This window comes from Genypterus blacodes, unplaced genomic scaffold (genome assembly GCF_046128005.1).
Source record: "Genypterus blacodes isolate CSIRO-AG114 ecotype Tasmania unplaced genomic scaffold, CSIRO-AGI_Gbla_v1 ptg000140l_1, whole genome shotgun sequence".
In the NCBI taxonomy this organism is placed as follows: Eukaryota; Metazoa; Chordata; class Actinopteri; order Ophidiiformes; family Ophidiidae; genus Genypterus; species Genypterus blacodes.
Window position 1 is genome coordinate 29,103 of NW_027466942.1, and position 16,364 is coordinate 45,466.

Here is a 16,364-nt window from a genome sequence, read left to right on the forward strand (position 1 = left end):
TGCGTGCGTAAGCTAATTCCTTCTTACCTCAGTAGAACACAAGTTGCTGTCACAACACAGTTTGAGGCGATGCACTGGCTTTGTTGGCCAGAAGGGGGCGTCAGGCAGCTATGGGCCCTGGTCGGACCTTCATCTGTAAGGAAAGGGGGTAAGGGTTGTGTGTGTGTTGGCAGTCCAGTGGCAGAGTTGCAGCCATAAATCACAAGAATGTTTTATCTTTTTCACATTTCACAGTCATCATAAATCAAGTCTGCCCTGTCAGAATCTGTGATAACATGAGACCAAAAAGCATCATTGAGCCAATAGTAATAATACACAGTCACAAATAATAGTTGATTTGTGAGTGTGTGTCGTCTGCATTGTGTGAGAAAGAAAGAAAGATGGAAAGAAAAGCTGTAATACAACAGAAACCATTGTCGTCTTTAAAGTCAATTGGTTATAAGTTGTTATCTATTAATTAGCTGTTAATCCATAAGATTGAGTCAGACGAGAAATGGGTCATCACAGGGTAATTATTGACGAATCATAAACAGACTGATGATTAGCCTGACTGTGACCTGACTGCACATGTTTAAACACGCTAACACGGATCCGGACTAGAATGAGGGCTTAAACAACAGATGTGACCAAAAAAATGGAACGAGTGTGTGTGTGTGTGTGTGTGTGTGTGTGTGTGTGTGTGTGTGTGTGTGTGTGTGTGTGTGTGTGCGCGTGTGTGTGTGTGTGTTTCACCCCCGTTCCTCTTATCTGCAGGTGGGGAAAGTGCTCAGTCGGAGCCGTTCTCTCCCAATAACGGCTCCTGTTAGCATCACAACATTGGGCCCATCTGCTATTAAACAGCCCAGAGGAAACAATAAAACAAAGCCATGTGTTTCTTTTAACACGTTCCCATTTCCTCCTCTTCCTCCGCTGTCCTCGTCCTGATAATGAGACGGGCTGTGTTGAAATGGAAAGCCTCTTAACGGGAAGCTGTAATAGCACTAAATGTCTGGACGGCCCGGGCCGACTGGCTGTTCCGCCTTCACATGTGAGTGTTTGCTTAGGATGTTTATGATCCTGAGGTAGGAAGCAGAGTGAGGATGCACTGCAACGGAGAAATGCTCAATACTACATTTAGCTTTGTGCCTGATGTGGAATCTATTCATCTGTAGGAGTTGTTTCCGTAGCAACAGTTCTTAGTGATATGTATTCATGTACAGTCATTAAGGTAAAGGAGTGTGGGGACTTCTTCTACTTCTGTCCATAACCTTTTGGTTTGGTTTGGGTGCGCTGAAGTGTAACCTGTGTGACCTCACTGCCTCCAACAAATGAGTGAATCCTATATTTCCTGTCATACTTTGAAGCTCAGTTGAAGTGAGTGTGTTTAACTAAAGCCTGATCAGAAGACACAAAGTTGTATTTCCCCTAAATGAGGTAACAGAGCTCCATGAGCAACCTTACCCTCTCTTTTATAGACTCAATCCACCCTGCTTTTATAGCAGACAATATTTATCAGCTCCACACAAAGCCTTCACTTTTATGGCCTCCTGTGACCTTCGCTCCTCACACAATGGCCCACCTCCACCCTTCACCCCCCCTACCCCCCCACACACACACACTGAACCCAGGCTTCTAACCCTGAATGTTAGAAGTGTAAGTGTGTTGAAAGAGTTTAATCTGTGATTGACTCCATCGTCTCCATGCATGCAGGTGAACAGTCCTCACCTGTTCCATATCATCTCAGCCTTCTGATCCTTCCTATTGTCATAACTATATTTTATTTACTTTGGTCAGGCAGCTAAGCATGTTCTTCTAAAGTTGATGAAGGAGTACAGAAGAATACAGTATTGGTTGATACATTTGAGTCATTTGCTCACTGTGGAAAAAATCTCATAAACTTCATGTTTACAAACAGGAAGATTTATGATCCCAGAGCGTTCCTAAGTGAGGCATCAGCCCACATGTGTGTGAGTGTGGGAGTCTTCTGTGCCCTTCCCTCCCTCTGACCGCTGAACAGACTGTCAGCACACAGTTGTTCATTAACGTGTAGGGGACAGGTAGACCAGCTCATACCAAGGTGGAGGAATATTGATCTCAGGCACTGTGAAGGGGGAACAACTGGGATCTGGGCTCATTTTGAAGTCTCTTTTGTGTAATTCACGTCTTCTTGTGTTCACCTCAGCGGTGTGGGTGAATATCTCCAACTGCCTTATTTAGTTTGTTCCTTATCTGGATGCTTGGAAGTGAAGCAAGAGACTGAAGGACTGAAGGACTTCTGCGTCGTCACTGAAGGACCTGATTCACCTCTGGTTTTGGATCGTTGGAGATCTTTTGTTCATCTGGACAAATGTAGAAGCCTGAACTCTCTCTCTCTCTCTGAACTTCCAGCATAAGCTTGACATGTAGAAACGGTAAAGAAGGACAAACTCAAGATGTACAGCTCACAACATTTCCTCCACATGGGAGTGTGGATAGTGGCAGTGGTCGCCAATAAGATGCTGGATGAGTGTTTATTATCGAATCCTAAGTTCACCATGAATGTTGTGCTGCTGGAGGACAGCACCTACGCCTGGAGCCGCCCGTATGTGCAGGAGGCTGTGGAACGAGCCATCGAAGTGGACAGGAAGCTCAACCTCGCTAATGGTATGGGCTGATACTTCATGATTATTGTAAACTCAATGTCACCTGACACAGAAACAGTGGATTAGATAACTGTTACTTCAGTTTAGTCAGGATTATGGGGGCAGCGTTTTAGAATCAATACACAGTCAATTAACAGCCTGTGGTTCAGTCTGACGTAGTCAAGATGGCTGTTTGGAAGCAGTTTATCTATATCCTGTTGAGTAACAAAGGGTCTGACAAGAGAGGCACGCATGGAAACGGGCAAGAAGGAAGGAAAGAGGTACATAAAGTTAAATTCTTTAAATAAGCCACTAACATGAGTGAAGTTACATTATTACATTTCATAAATCCTTATTTCATATTGATTATATAATAATGGAACAGGAGAAGAAACATTGCTGATTATGAAATTAAAGCCTCAAAAATGTAATAACAGCATCCAATATCCAATCAATTGGATATGACGGGAAAGTCATGGTCAAAACTGTAAACATTACAAGCCTTCCTAAAAATACAGATTTATAGTAGCGTTACAATTTCAAGTAATACCTCCAAAATAATACCTAAATTACAAGATTGCTTACGGAGCTTAAAAATATTGATTAATCAAGACTTCTCACAACTTTGATTTACAATAAAGCCTGGATTTCACACAGTGTAACTGTGTCCAGTGAGGAAATGGGACTCAGATGAACCGTGGACACAAGCAAAACTCACAACACGCAACTTGAGGCCCTAAAAACTTTATTTATAATATTTACCACCCATTAAAATGTACAATTAATTCAATATAAGCTGAGCAGAAGACTCTCAGTCACTGCTGTTGGTTTTATAGACAAGCAAACAAAACATATATAGAATTACAAGAACGAACAGCTATGATTTAAAACAAAAACAATGTGGGAGAAATGCAGTTTTGTGTGGAAGAGCATCTCTGAAGTGTTTAAGCTGGGGGTCTCCAGGGTGGGACGGAGAGGGAGGGGCTGGGAGCTGAGAAGGATGAAGACGTTATTATGAATACATAAAAAGGAAAAAAATCCACTTCAGCAAATAATATAATAAACTTTTAACAACTCCAGATTCAGAGTTCATTTCTGATACATATTAACAACTCTTATCTTCTTTCCATAACTGCAGATTTAAACTTCACATTGACGGCAAACTACAAAGGGTTCAACACCACCGTGTACAACCGGCAGGGCTGTGGCAGCAGCACCTGTGAGGGCGTAGCCATACTCAAGATGCTGCATGTGAGTGTGTCAACCAAGGTCTCTGACCCGTCCTGGGAAAAGACCCACATCAACACCGACCCAGTAACAAGTAGGGTCAGTGAGGCTCAGCCCTGACGTCATAGGTTCCTCAGGTTGGGCCCTGATGGAGCAGCAGCAGTGGTCAGGCCAGGCTTTACACTGTTTACACTGTTTAACATACAACATTAAGTAACATCTGACAGCGGTGACGCACAATGGGCCTATGATAAACTGATGAGCTGTTTTTCTGTAGAATGATGGGGATTTAGGATGCGTCATGCTGGGGCCTTCCTGCACGTACGCTACCTTCCAGCTGGTGGAGTGAGTATCATCCCACACATCACTTCACTTATTACTGACGTTTCCAAATGTGTTGCTTTAGAATTGCCATTAAGTCTGAATGTGAGACCTGACCTGGTTTCAAACATTCAACTCCAACAACAAGTATTTGGGAGAACAGCATAGGTGAAGTTAATGTGAGGGCGGGCAGGTGTGTGTGTGTGTGTGTGTGTGTGTGTGTGTGTGTGTGCAAAGGAGTGTAAACCTAGAAAAGCTGATCCTAGCATTTGATAGCACGAGGATCAGTTTTCTTGCATACCTCCCTCCCTCTACAACTACAAAGGTTACAGCTGTTCTCACAGACTGACCATCAGCATCACTGCTCGACTGTTTGAATATCTGGCTTTTCCTTTCCTGTTTTGTGCACCAGCGAGACGATCGGCCTGAGCCTGAGCATTCCCATCATCTCTGCCGGTAGCTTTGGCCTATCGTGCGACTACAAGCCCAAACTGACTCGCCTCCTGCCTCCTGCACGCAAGATCTCAGACTTCTTCCTCAACTTCATGATTGCAAGCTTCCCCTTTAAACTCTCTTGGGACCGCACCTACGTCTACAAGAAGTCCATAAATACATCTGAAGACTGCTTCTGGTGAGATAACTCAGATTATAAATCAAGACCAAGCTATCCCTCCACAGTGACAGATCATGTGTCATGCCCTTCTTCTTGTAGGTACATCAATGCCTTGGAGGCACCGTCGGCCAACTTTGCCTCAAGGTTTAACAGAGAGATGCTGCGTGGGGAGGAGGAGCTGCACAAAGCTCTCACCTCTGACAAAAGACACAGTAACAGTGGGTATTGTGGAGAAGACACATGAACTTCACTCCGCACACACAACACACACCAGAACTACACACAAGTCTTGCCTGAGAAGCCACTTTCCTTGGATACCATGATACCAACGTTAATCAGTCATTTCAAAACTTCTGCCTGCTGGAACTTGAACAACACCAACTCAAATGGATTCCTCATCATTCCATCAAGTTTTGCTGACACAAGTCAGAAAGCAACCTCAGTTCTTGGACAGAGGTATTGGTCTACAGCTCAAACCTCCTCTCTGCTCCCACAGTTTTCATCTTGTGTGGGACCATTGAAGACGTTTCCTCCATAAAGATGAAGACTGAGATTCAACCAGACATCCTGTTCATCCTCCTTGATATTTACAAGTAAGTGAGGCAGAGACAAAGTGATCCTTCAGTCCAGATGTTGTTGCTGGGAGGCTTCGTGAGGCGGCACTGCACTGTTTATACATACTGTAGTTACATCACATGTAAGGTGAAATGATGGCCTTCATCTTCCTCCAGCCCTGAGTATTACATCAACGCCACATCCAGTCGCGGTATGAAGGACGTCCTGGTGGTCACGCTGCCACAGAGGAACTTTGACCACGAAGACAACTTACCATTCAACGACACAGTGAGATGAGACGCTCTGTCCTTTGTAGGGAAACAGCTGTCTGACTCTGTATCTGACTCTGCCCCTCTATATCTCTGTCTCTGTCGCGGTGTGACTCTGTGTCTCTTTATCTCTGTATCTCTACCTCTCTGTCTCTGTCTGACTCTGTCTCTCTGTATCTGTCTCTCTGTATCTGTCTCTCTGTATCTCTGCCTGACACTGATTCTCTGTCTCTCTGACTCTCTGACTCTCTGTCTGACTCTGACTCTCTTGTACAGTTTAATGATTATGTGGCCGGGTATTACGATGGGGCTCTGCTGCTCGGCAAAGTGCTGAGGGAGAGGATGCTCAGTGGGCAGCGTAATGAGCGAGCCACTCTTTCTCCCTATAACTGTAACCCATTTGGAAACGTCACCTTTGAAGGTATGAACCATTATTGGAATATTCATTCTCATTTGTTGATGTTATTCTCGTCTCATCTCATTTCTGAAAACACACTGATACACTTTGTGTGTGTGTGTGTGTGTGTCTGTGTGCGTGCGTGCGTGCGTGCGTGCGTGCGTGCGTGCGTGCGTGCGTGCGTGCGTGCGTGCGTGCGTGCGTGCGTGCGTGCGTGCGTGTGTGCGTGTGTGTGCGTGTCGGCTTCAAACAGGTATGGGAGGTCACTATGTGCTTGATGAATATGGTGACAGGGACGTTAACTTCTCAATCATCTACACCTCAGCTCTCACAGGCCAGGTGAGACAGCATTCAGCCATTCAGACACGCACCTGCTCAGTGTTCTGGCCGTCAGAACCGATGTGGTGACCACCTGTCTCTCTCTCTCTGTACAGTACAAAACCCTGCTAGTGTTTGACACATCTCTGAATAAAAGCATAGTGATCGACACAGAGCCCTCCCTGTCCTGGCCGGGGGGGGTCCTGCCTGAAGCCAGGCCTAAACGCCCTGATGGTAAGACAGACCTACACACTGGGTTGTTTTGATCAGCTGTAGTGGGATGAGGAATACATTTGTTCCTTAGAAATTAAAGTTTTCAGCCACAGGGATTGATTTTCCCTTTGAACCATCATTGGATTGAGCATGGAGACGTGATGTTTGGCTCCCTCCTCTGTTTACACCATAGACAATAGTTCAGTCTGGATTCTACACAATGTTTTATAAATGTGTGTGTGTGTGTGTGCGTGTGTGCGTGTGTGTGTGTGTGTGCGCAGGTCTAACTACACAGGATTACATCGTGATTATTCTCAGCCTCAGTGTTGTCGTGGTGACAGTCATTGCCCTCATCTTCTACAGGTAAACATGTCAAATATAGTTTACATTTTTATTTATTAAGACACTTCAACATACCAATGCATCACCAGGTAGAGAGAGACCTTTTTCATCGCCGTCTTTGGCAGAGATGACTGTTCCATAACTGTCTCCTGTGCTCATGCATGTATGTGTGTGTTTCTGTGTGTGTCTGTCTAATGTTAGACAAAACAGGAAGGAGCGTCTTATGCAGAAGAAGTGGTCCCACATTGACCCACAGCTGATCGGACCACTGGATGAAAAGGAGGTTTCTCTCAAGGTAACAACAAACTGTAGTCGACTGTAGTGGAGTTGATAAGAAACTAGATGAGGTGGAAAGACCTTGAGGTGAGGAGAGATGACATCAGAGGTGTTCAGATTTGTCCGTGTGTCCATTACAGATTGATGAAGACAAGAGGAAAGACAGCTTGTACCTCATTCACAGAGGCCGCTATGACAAGAAGGTTCTAAACTTCTCAATCAAAACAATGAATAAACAGAAAACAATCACATAAAACATTTGTCTGTGTGTTTTACTGAACTGCATTGCTCACATTTCAGCCTGTGATCCTGAAAGAACTGAAGAACACAGATGGGAACTTCACTGAGGACCAGAAGATCGAGCTGAACACTGTGAGTTGATTCAAAGAAATCTCCGGATTCAGTTTAATTATATGAACCAAAGGTCAGGTATAATTTCACTTTGGTCAAAGCTCATCTTTCCTCTGCCAGACTTCCTCAGCATTCCCCTTCCTTTTCCATGTCATTTGCACAGTCCAGTAGAAACACACAACCCTCGATCACAACCTTCCACCTTTCCTTCCTTATGATCAAAGCTACTTTTGGCATTGGTGGCACATCTAAAACGTTCTCATCTTCCGGGTTGATAAATGAGGTTTTGGACTTTGTCTCTCTGCTCAGTGATAACAGTGGTGGTTGATGATGTGTGACCCTTTTATTACTCCATCTCTTCATATTTCAGCTCCTGCGTGTTGATTACTACAACCTGACCAAGTTCTACGGCACGGTCAGGTTTGAGTACGGTGTGTTCGGGGTGTTTGAGCTCTGTCAGAGAGGCTCCCTCAGGGTAAGAAGACCGCTTCACATCTGCACACACACATTACATGGCCAGGTTTTGTACGTAGAACATTATCTGGTCTACTTTCCTGTTAATGATTATTATTAATAACTAATTATTGTAGGGGTAGACTTCTTGTGTATATTTCTGAAAAGTGAACTAGTTCATCTAACCTTTGTATGAGACTGAACTGACTCTGCTTTGATTTGCAGTTCATTCTTAATGACAGGATCTCCTACCCTGACGGAACCTTCATGGACATGGAGTTCAAGATTTCGGTCATGTATGATGTGGCAAAGGTATTTAGGACTCTTTTGTTTTTTTAATCAAATGTACTGTATGTATACGATCGGCCACCTGCTGAACTCAGCACAGCTTTCCTCTGATCCAGAGGTTCTTACACTGTGGCACAAGGAGAGCAGTGATACCCCAGGTGGCACAGCAGATGTATATGGGAATGTGTTTAAAAAATGTAAATGAACTCAAACCGATCCCTTCACGGTCTCATTCTGCCCTCTATTCTCTGGTATTGTATCTGCAGGGCATGTCCTATCTCCACTCCAGTAACATTGAGGTACACGGACGACTAAAGTCCACAAACTGCGTGGTCGATAACCGCATGGTTGTCAAGATCACAGACTTTGGCTGCCACAACATCCTGTCCCCCTGCATAGGTGAGATTCAACAGTGTGTCTGCTGCTCTTGTGGAAGACTTGTTTCTAAGTAAGACCTCTCTTGTCCCATTTGGTCTCAGATGTGTGGACAGCCCCGGAGCATCTTCGCAAAGATGGCGTGTCTCAGAAAGGAGATGTTTACAGCTACGCCATCATCGCCCATGAGATTGTGATGAGGCGAGCTCCGTTCTACACACAGTTCTGTTCTAACCGTGCAGGTAAGCTTTGGATTAGCATTACACAAACAGAAATGGAGACAGAATTTCCAAAATTCATTTAAATTCTGTCAGGAAATGAAGACTTTCAAATGTTATTGTTGGAGGGGACATTAAAGGAAACGATCAGACGGATTTGGTTTATATTATTAACAAGAACTCGAAATTTGAATTTTAACTTTTCAAAAACCTAAATCCTCCCAACCCTCAGAAAAGATCTACAGAGTTCGGTATCCCGGTGAATTGGGCGTCTTCAGGCCCGACCTCAACTTTGATGGAGCCTCAGGGAGGGAGGTTGACGTAAGAGCCCTCAGAACACTCAATGATACATTAGATATACTGTGTTTGGGTCCATCAAACATAAAGATTAATCAGGGAAGTCTTCATGTGTCGGCTCTGTGTGTTTCTTTGCGTGCAGCTGTACACGTTGATAAAGGGTTGCTGGGATGAGGACCCAGAGCGGAGGCCTGACTTTAGGAGGATCGAGTTAACACTGGGTAAGATATTCAGGTACGTCCACACCACCAAACTCTCAGGTCATTTCTTCTCTCTACAGTATTGTGCAATAATAAAAACAAGAGAGTCATTTTCACGTTGCTCCCTTTAACACAGTAACCTGCACAACCAAGCCACCGAGACGTACATGGACAACCTGATCCGCCGCCTGCAGATGTACTCCAGGACGCTGGAGCACCTGGTGGAGGACCGGACGTCTCTCTATAAAGCTGAGAGGGACAGAGCCGACCGCCTCAACTTCATGCTGCTCCCTGTGTGGGTACACTTACGTGGGGAGACTGGGAATTAAAGAGACGCCCCTCCGTCCATCTCTCCTTGTTCATTTCCTGTGTTTTCTCTCCCCCCGCGTCCCATCAGGCCGGTGGTTCGTTCACTGAAGGAGACAGGCAGAGTGGAGCCGGAGCTGTTTGAGGAGGTCACCATCTACTTCAGTGACATTGTGGGCTTCACCACCCTCTGCCACTACAGCACCCCCATGGAGGTGGTGGACATGCTCAACGCCATCTACAAGAACTTTGACAGCATCCTTGACCACCACGATGTCTACAAGGTTAATGTGGCCTGTATTAAATCTTTAATTTAACCCTTTTATTGTTCATTTAGGAGAAAGTAATGTTGGATTCCATTTGTATTATAACTTAAAGCTGCTTAAATCTAAAACTTGAACATCTTTAAGGTGTAAAAGCTTTTAACTAAGAGCACATAAACATCTTATTTGTGCTTTCATTCCTGTGGTCCTCAGGTTGAGACAATAGGAGATGCCTACATGGTTGCCTCAGGCTTGCCTAACCGTAACGGTGACAGGCATGCGGTGGACATCGCCCACATGGCTCTGGACATCCTGGCATTTGTAGGGACTTTCCAGCTGGAGCACCTGCCTGGAATCCCTCTGTGGATCCGTATCGGAGTTCACTCAGGTAACAGGAACATGGGCCAGAACCCTGCTGCAGGGAAATGGAGCTTATCTTAACTTTATTCCCCTCACAACACTTCTTATTTTGATACCACTATGATAATGAGAGGAGTGTGTACAGACAGGCAATGGGCAAAGATTGAATCGTGTGAGGAATTGATTGGAGGAAAAGGAAATATTAAACATGTTAAAGTGTTTCTGCAGGTCCGTGTGCAGCAGGAGTGGTGGGGAAGAAGATGCCTCGTTACTGTCTGTTTGGAGATACAGTCAACACGGCGTCACGCATGGAGTCCACCGGCCTGCGTAAGACACACACACACACACACACACACACACCCCCGCACGCACAGCATCTGAATCGGAGGTCATCTTCTTGAGTGGAGGTTTTGCTCCTTTCAATGCAGCTCTGAGGATTCATGTCAGTCAGTCCACCATCAACATCCTGCAGAGGACAGACTGCAAGTTTGAGTATGAAAGTAGAGGAGAGACGTACCTGAAGGTAAGGATGGGGTCGGTTTAGACGTGAACATGTGCCACTCTAATACAGACTCTAATACAGTCTCTCTCTCTCTCTCTCTCTCTCTCTCTCTCTCTCTCTCTCTCTCTCTCTCTCTCTCTCTCTCTCTCTCTCTCTCTCTTTCACAGGGGAAAGGCAAAGAGATGACATACTGGTTAACAGGAGTGACAGGCAGCCAATATAATCTACCAACACCGCCGACAGCGTGAGTGGCATACGTTAGGTTTGACATAAACAAAGTGTATCCGTGTGTTTTCACTCCGTATGCACAACAGTGCTCAAGAAAGGCAAGGGAAGAAATGCATTCATTCCTTCTTTCTTCACATAAGGCTACGTTTTTAAAATTTAGCAAATTCCTGCAACAACACATTACAACAATACATAACTTTACTCATTACTTGATTACTTTACTTACTGTACAGCCATGGCCTAGGTATTTATCTGTCAGTCATCCTGCATCACCTGTTTGTAAGATAGAAATTGCAGAGTTTGAAATAACATTGTTACCTCCTCAGGGAAAACTTCCAGCGATTACAGCAGGACCTGGCTGAGATGATCGTGTCCAGTCTGGAGAAGCGAGGTCACGAGGGCAAAGGCTTCGAAAAGAGGAAGACCCTGTCCACAAAAGTGCGGCGGAGGGAGACCAACAGCAGCCTGCAGGGGGAGAGCCTGCCTGAATACTTCCACCTGGCTGTCACTGACCACCCCAGCACCTACCTGTGATCAGGCTGCTGCCACTTCCTCTTCCTCTTCCCCACTCGATTGAAATCAGAGCTGGAGTAACAGTGAAACACACAGGGACATGTTTGCTGAGCTTGCGTCCCTCCTGTCAGCTCATGTCCTCATATCCTGTCTTACCAGTTCACACCAACGTATTCATCTCCCAGTTCAAATGAATATAAGACTTATTCCACCACCAGGGTCTCTTACACTTCTACTACTTACCTATCTTATACTCCTTATACTAATACTAATACTACCTTTCTTCAAAATGTACAAATCACCTCTTTGTTTGAATTCAGACCCTCTGAGGCTGAAGGTTCTTGCGTGTCTGTACTTGATGCAGGTCCATGATTATCATCACTTGGCAGTTATTGAGGAGAATAAGACAGGAGGACAATTCAAACAGGATCTCAAATATTCTAAACAGAACACAGTACGGTTCATCCCGTCCTGTGTCCTGTGACGATCTGAGATGTTTGCCAACCCCAATGTACGATGATCTACTTCCCATTGTCCTCCATTTTATGTTTAGAAACATTTAACTTGCAGAAAGCTCAATGACTGTGTGATGAAATTATTTACCATGTAAATAGTCGTCTCTATTGTAAAGACAGAGTGAAACCATATCAATACTTCAACATTTCAGTGATTATAGGACGTTTCTCTTTCATTGATGCTACCTTGGGTCCTATTGATGTTTCTATGTTGTGATTATCTGTGTTGTGTTTTATTAAATGATGTGTGAAATTCAGATCATTAGTCTGTGGTTTTTCCTGTTTATTTAAAAGACATCAAGTTCCGAAAGTATTGAGTATAGAAGTATCAGAAGAACTGTTGAAACATTTAAAAAGACATTCTGGGAACAAAGGTGTGAAGGAAAAACTGTCAAAATGATCTGAGTTGACATTTTTCTGGTTATATTTCTTGTGACTCCTGTAATATGTAGAACAATAAATGGGACTTGTGTGTGTATGAGCCAACAGGAGAGTGTGTCAGCCTGAGGTGAGCCTCTGGTGCACTTCTACCCTTATATGGGCGTCTCAAAAGAGGAAAGATTTAACAGCAGACTAATATCAATATCAGGACATAAACATTCTCAGTACATTGCGACTTTATTCTCATACTTTTCAACTGTTTTCTTGAAATAGTCAGAACTGCAGCAGATCTGTGGTAAAAATGTGAACTCTGAAAAAAGCCCCATGTTCAATATGAAGAGACATAACATCACAGTATGTTCACACACATACACTTTATACAGCAACATTAGCTTTCAAACAAAGCTGATGAAATTAAAAACACCACAGAAACTAGAATCTCGCCAAGTGAGAAAATGCAGGCAACACACAAACACACACTTATGCACGCACGTATGCACACACACATATGCACGCACGTATGCACACACACATGTGCACGCCGCACACAGAGCTCTAAACAGTTTTCGTTGTGACCAAAGCGGTGCCACCCAGCTCTGTGGCAGGAAGTGGGATCCTGTGCTCCATCATAGTTCTGTATGTGTCTCTCTCCCATGCTGAGCCTGTTTGGGCCCCATTGCAGATGTGAGGACAGGACGGGTGAACACTTCCTTCAACAGATGGTGGATGAAGGACAGCAGGTGAATCTGTTTTGTCAGGCTGATGTCGAAGCTCTGAGTCCTCTGCAACACAAACACAGCAGCTGATGGGAAATATTACCATTTAATGTAGTTTACAAGACTTTTGCATGCAACTCTTTGACATTTTCAGATTGTCATGCTGTGCCTATCCAGCATGGGAAAAGACCTAACATTGGCATTTGTGTCACTAGAGGGCGCTGTGAGGGATCTTAAGAGTTACTTAACTCGTAACACGTGGGAACATTTTGGTTTTAGTCCTTAGATCCTAAAGCTATGTGACAGATTGCACAGGATAATACTGTTCTTGTCATATTTATCAAGGTGCAAAGGTGTTCCTGTTCCTGGCTGACCTAATCTAGGCTCTTATCAGCTTTACCCACACTCACTCTATATGACCGACTGGGTTTCTTTAAATTCAGTTCAAATGTGTTTTCTTTTTTACAGTTTACAGGTTGTCAAGTTCATCAAAGCCCTCTTTTGGCCTCTTTAACCAGCGGATGTGTGTTGACACCAGAATAGCTGGTGAGAGAGTGGGGCTGACCCATGGGACCCTCCAGAAGTAGAGAACAGAAACTGCGGAGTTTCTACAGTGATGAGCGTCACACTTCATCACCTGCCTGCCTGCCTGCCTGCCTGCCTGCCTGCCTGCCTGCTGCTCCACTTCCTCCACGCCGCTCTCATGCTTCTCATCCTCTGAGTGAACACTTCATCCACACAGCGGGGGAACATTTACATCTTTACATTTAAATCTGTGGCTTTTGAACATGTAAATCTGAGGTATGAGACGGATCCCCAGAGTTTGAGTTCAAATGACTTAAGTTCTGTACACTTCATCCACTTCTGATGTTTACTTCCTGTCTCTTATTAGTCTATTTATTATAACCTGTCAGACATGTTTGCCAATTAAAGCGATTCTGATTCTGATTCTGATGTTGGACTGTCAGCTGTTTCTAATGTTGTGTTTTAGGATGTGGATTTATTCGTAGTTTAGAACTGAGAGATGGTACAGAAGATCAGTGGATGTGTGTGTGTGTGTGGGGGGGGGGGCAGTGAGACAAAAGACAAAATGAGGCGATACGAGGTGCAAATTACGCTCTATGATAAGCTATAAGCTAAACCATCTATACCCTCAGAAGCTTATTAAGGGACCAGGTGAAGATGCTCAGGCATATTTCTGGATTTCTTGTCTAAATCCTTACCTGTGGTTCTGCCGAGTCTTCTCTGTCGTCTGCATAAGAGAAACCAGAGCACCAGAGCAACGACGGATCCCACAGTAGCCAGAGCCACCAGGATCCACGTAGTCTGACTCAGGCTCGGCAGGGACGCGGTAATGGTGGCGTTGGTGTGTTCTGATGGGAGGAGACCATTAAACTCTTCTAATTGAAAAATAAATCATGAATAGATAAAAGATGTTAAAGTTACGATAAGAAGATTGTTTCATTTTCTATACATCACTCAGTTCTTTAATGGTAGAGGTGCAATCAATGTACATTTGTATCAATTTCAGGACCAGGTCTGGCTAAGACTAAACCACAACTGAGACCAGGACATAAGCTGCATATGTTGAGTCCCCGTGACAACCAAGACCACCAAGAACAGACATGAGGCAAGATTCTTAAAGACCTAACCGGGCCACATTGCTCCCTCAATATACAGAACAAACAATTACACGGCAGAGAAGAAGGAACACAATAACAGTCGATCGGCTGGTTTAAATTCTGAATAATATTTAGAAAACCAACCTGTAGCTGATTCAGGGAGACACAAGTTGAGAAGGTTGTCCCACTTCTTGGGACAGTCCCTCTTCGCCATGGTGTGTGTGCCAGTGTGAACACCACGGTGAGACCTGCTGCTCTGTCAGAGTGTGTGTGTGTGTGTGTGTGTGTGTGTGTGTGTTTGTGTGTGTGGTAGGGGGGGGGGGGGGTAAACAGACATTTTAGTTCCTGTTCCTGTTTCATAAGAAAATCATAAAAGCTGTGAGGTCTTCACTTTTTCTTCAACAACATTTGGAAACATCCACATCTGAGTTTCTTCTGCTGTTTGTCCACACCTCAGCAAAATGTGAATAAGAGCCACTGACCGCCCAAACACAACACCAGAGAGACTGAGCGCCCAAACATCCATTAGTATTGGCTGCACGGGTTAAAGGGCGAAGACATGAGGCACTTACCAGGGGGGGCCCCAGCAGGTTGGAGGGGGAAAAGGGTGTGTGTGTGTGTGTGTGTGTGTGCGCGTGTGTGATGACGATGATGACGTGTGTGGACTAAACCAAGCTCGGCACATTCACACACAAACATAAACCTCATCCCGATAGATAAATGGATATAAATTGCAACTCTGACTTTTGAATAATGTTGTTGTAGTTTGTCATAGTTTGTCAATATGAGCCGACCTTTAGAAAGAGACAAACCTCTTCCAGATTAAACATGTCCCACCCGCACTTGATCAGTCATGGTTTAACCCGGCTCAATAAGACTCACCTGGAAATGTCTGCTTTAGTTTCCCCCAACAAGACGACAGCAAGACAAGAACCAAACGCTCCTGAGCCCACAACAACAAGAAGACAGAAAAAGGTAAGAAACAAACGCTCCTGATCCCCCAACGAGGTAAGAACCGAACGCTGCTGATGGTGACTGACACATGCACACACTGCTGTGTGTGAAACTATCTGGGTTTAAAAAACTGATACAATAGTATTAAGGGTTCAAAAGTTTCAAAGGCTCAAAAGGTTCAAATGCAAATGGACGAATTTCCACTTGGCGCATTTCTACGTTGCGCATTTCAACTTCAAGAATTTCCATGGAACTTCTACATTTACTCGTCACTTGGAAAGAGGAAGAGTGCAGCAGAGTCCAGGTCAAAGGCAAATGAGGTGAGAATAGGTGCCTCCCAAAAATCCAACCCCTGGTCCTCGCCGTGGGAGGTGGAAACGGGTCGATCCAGGTTTGAGTCCAGACAGGCTGTGTTTGCATCATGCTGGGTAGCTCTGCTAGCTGAGCGGCTGCTAAGTGTCTGGACTCAAACCTGGAACCTCCTGGCTAACGGGGCTCTGGTCTAATTAGTTACTATTGCACTTTTTAATGAACATTCATGAACATTCATTTAGAAGCTTTCACTTTCTCCCATTTTGACTTCATTACTCTGCCCAGTAACAGTCTTGAAGTCAAACTGGTTTCCTTCCAGCCCGTCATGCCTCGTGTCTCCACTGCAGGGCGCTGTTGCTTTAGTTGACAAATGTGTCAT

The 16,364-nt window shown here is 44.6% G+C and overlaps 1 protein-coding gene across 1 annotated transcript; it reads left to right on the top strand.

Moving 5' to 3' along the window:
* The first annotated feature begins 2,411 nt into the window (after window positions 1-2,411).
* Window positions 2,412-12,071, top strand: gucy2ca (guanylate cyclase 2Ca). Its single transcript, XM_076165042.1, has 27 exons — window positions 2,412-2,622; window positions 3,739-3,851; window positions 4,105-4,172; window positions 4,561-4,779; window positions 4,861-4,979; window positions 5,258-5,354; window positions 5,493-5,604; window positions 5,862-6,006; window positions 6,236-6,321; window positions 6,417-6,534; window positions 6,795-6,876; window positions 7,057-7,150; window positions 7,272-7,334; window positions 7,432-7,503; window positions 7,853-7,957; window positions 8,161-8,247; window positions 8,490-8,622; window positions 8,703-8,840; window positions 9,049-9,137; window positions 9,256-9,347; window positions 9,450-9,608; window positions 9,711-9,903; window positions 10,096-10,270; window positions 10,471-10,569; window positions 10,671-10,765; window positions 10,912-10,988; window positions 11,299-12,071. The coding sequence occupies exons 1-27, from the start codon at window positions 2,412-2,414 to the stop codon at window positions 11,504-11,506; spliced, it is 3,249 nt and encodes a 1,082-aa protein (XP_076021157.1). The 3' UTR covers window positions 11,507-12,071.
* The last annotated feature ends 4,293 nt before the right edge of the window (window positions 12,072-16,364 follow it).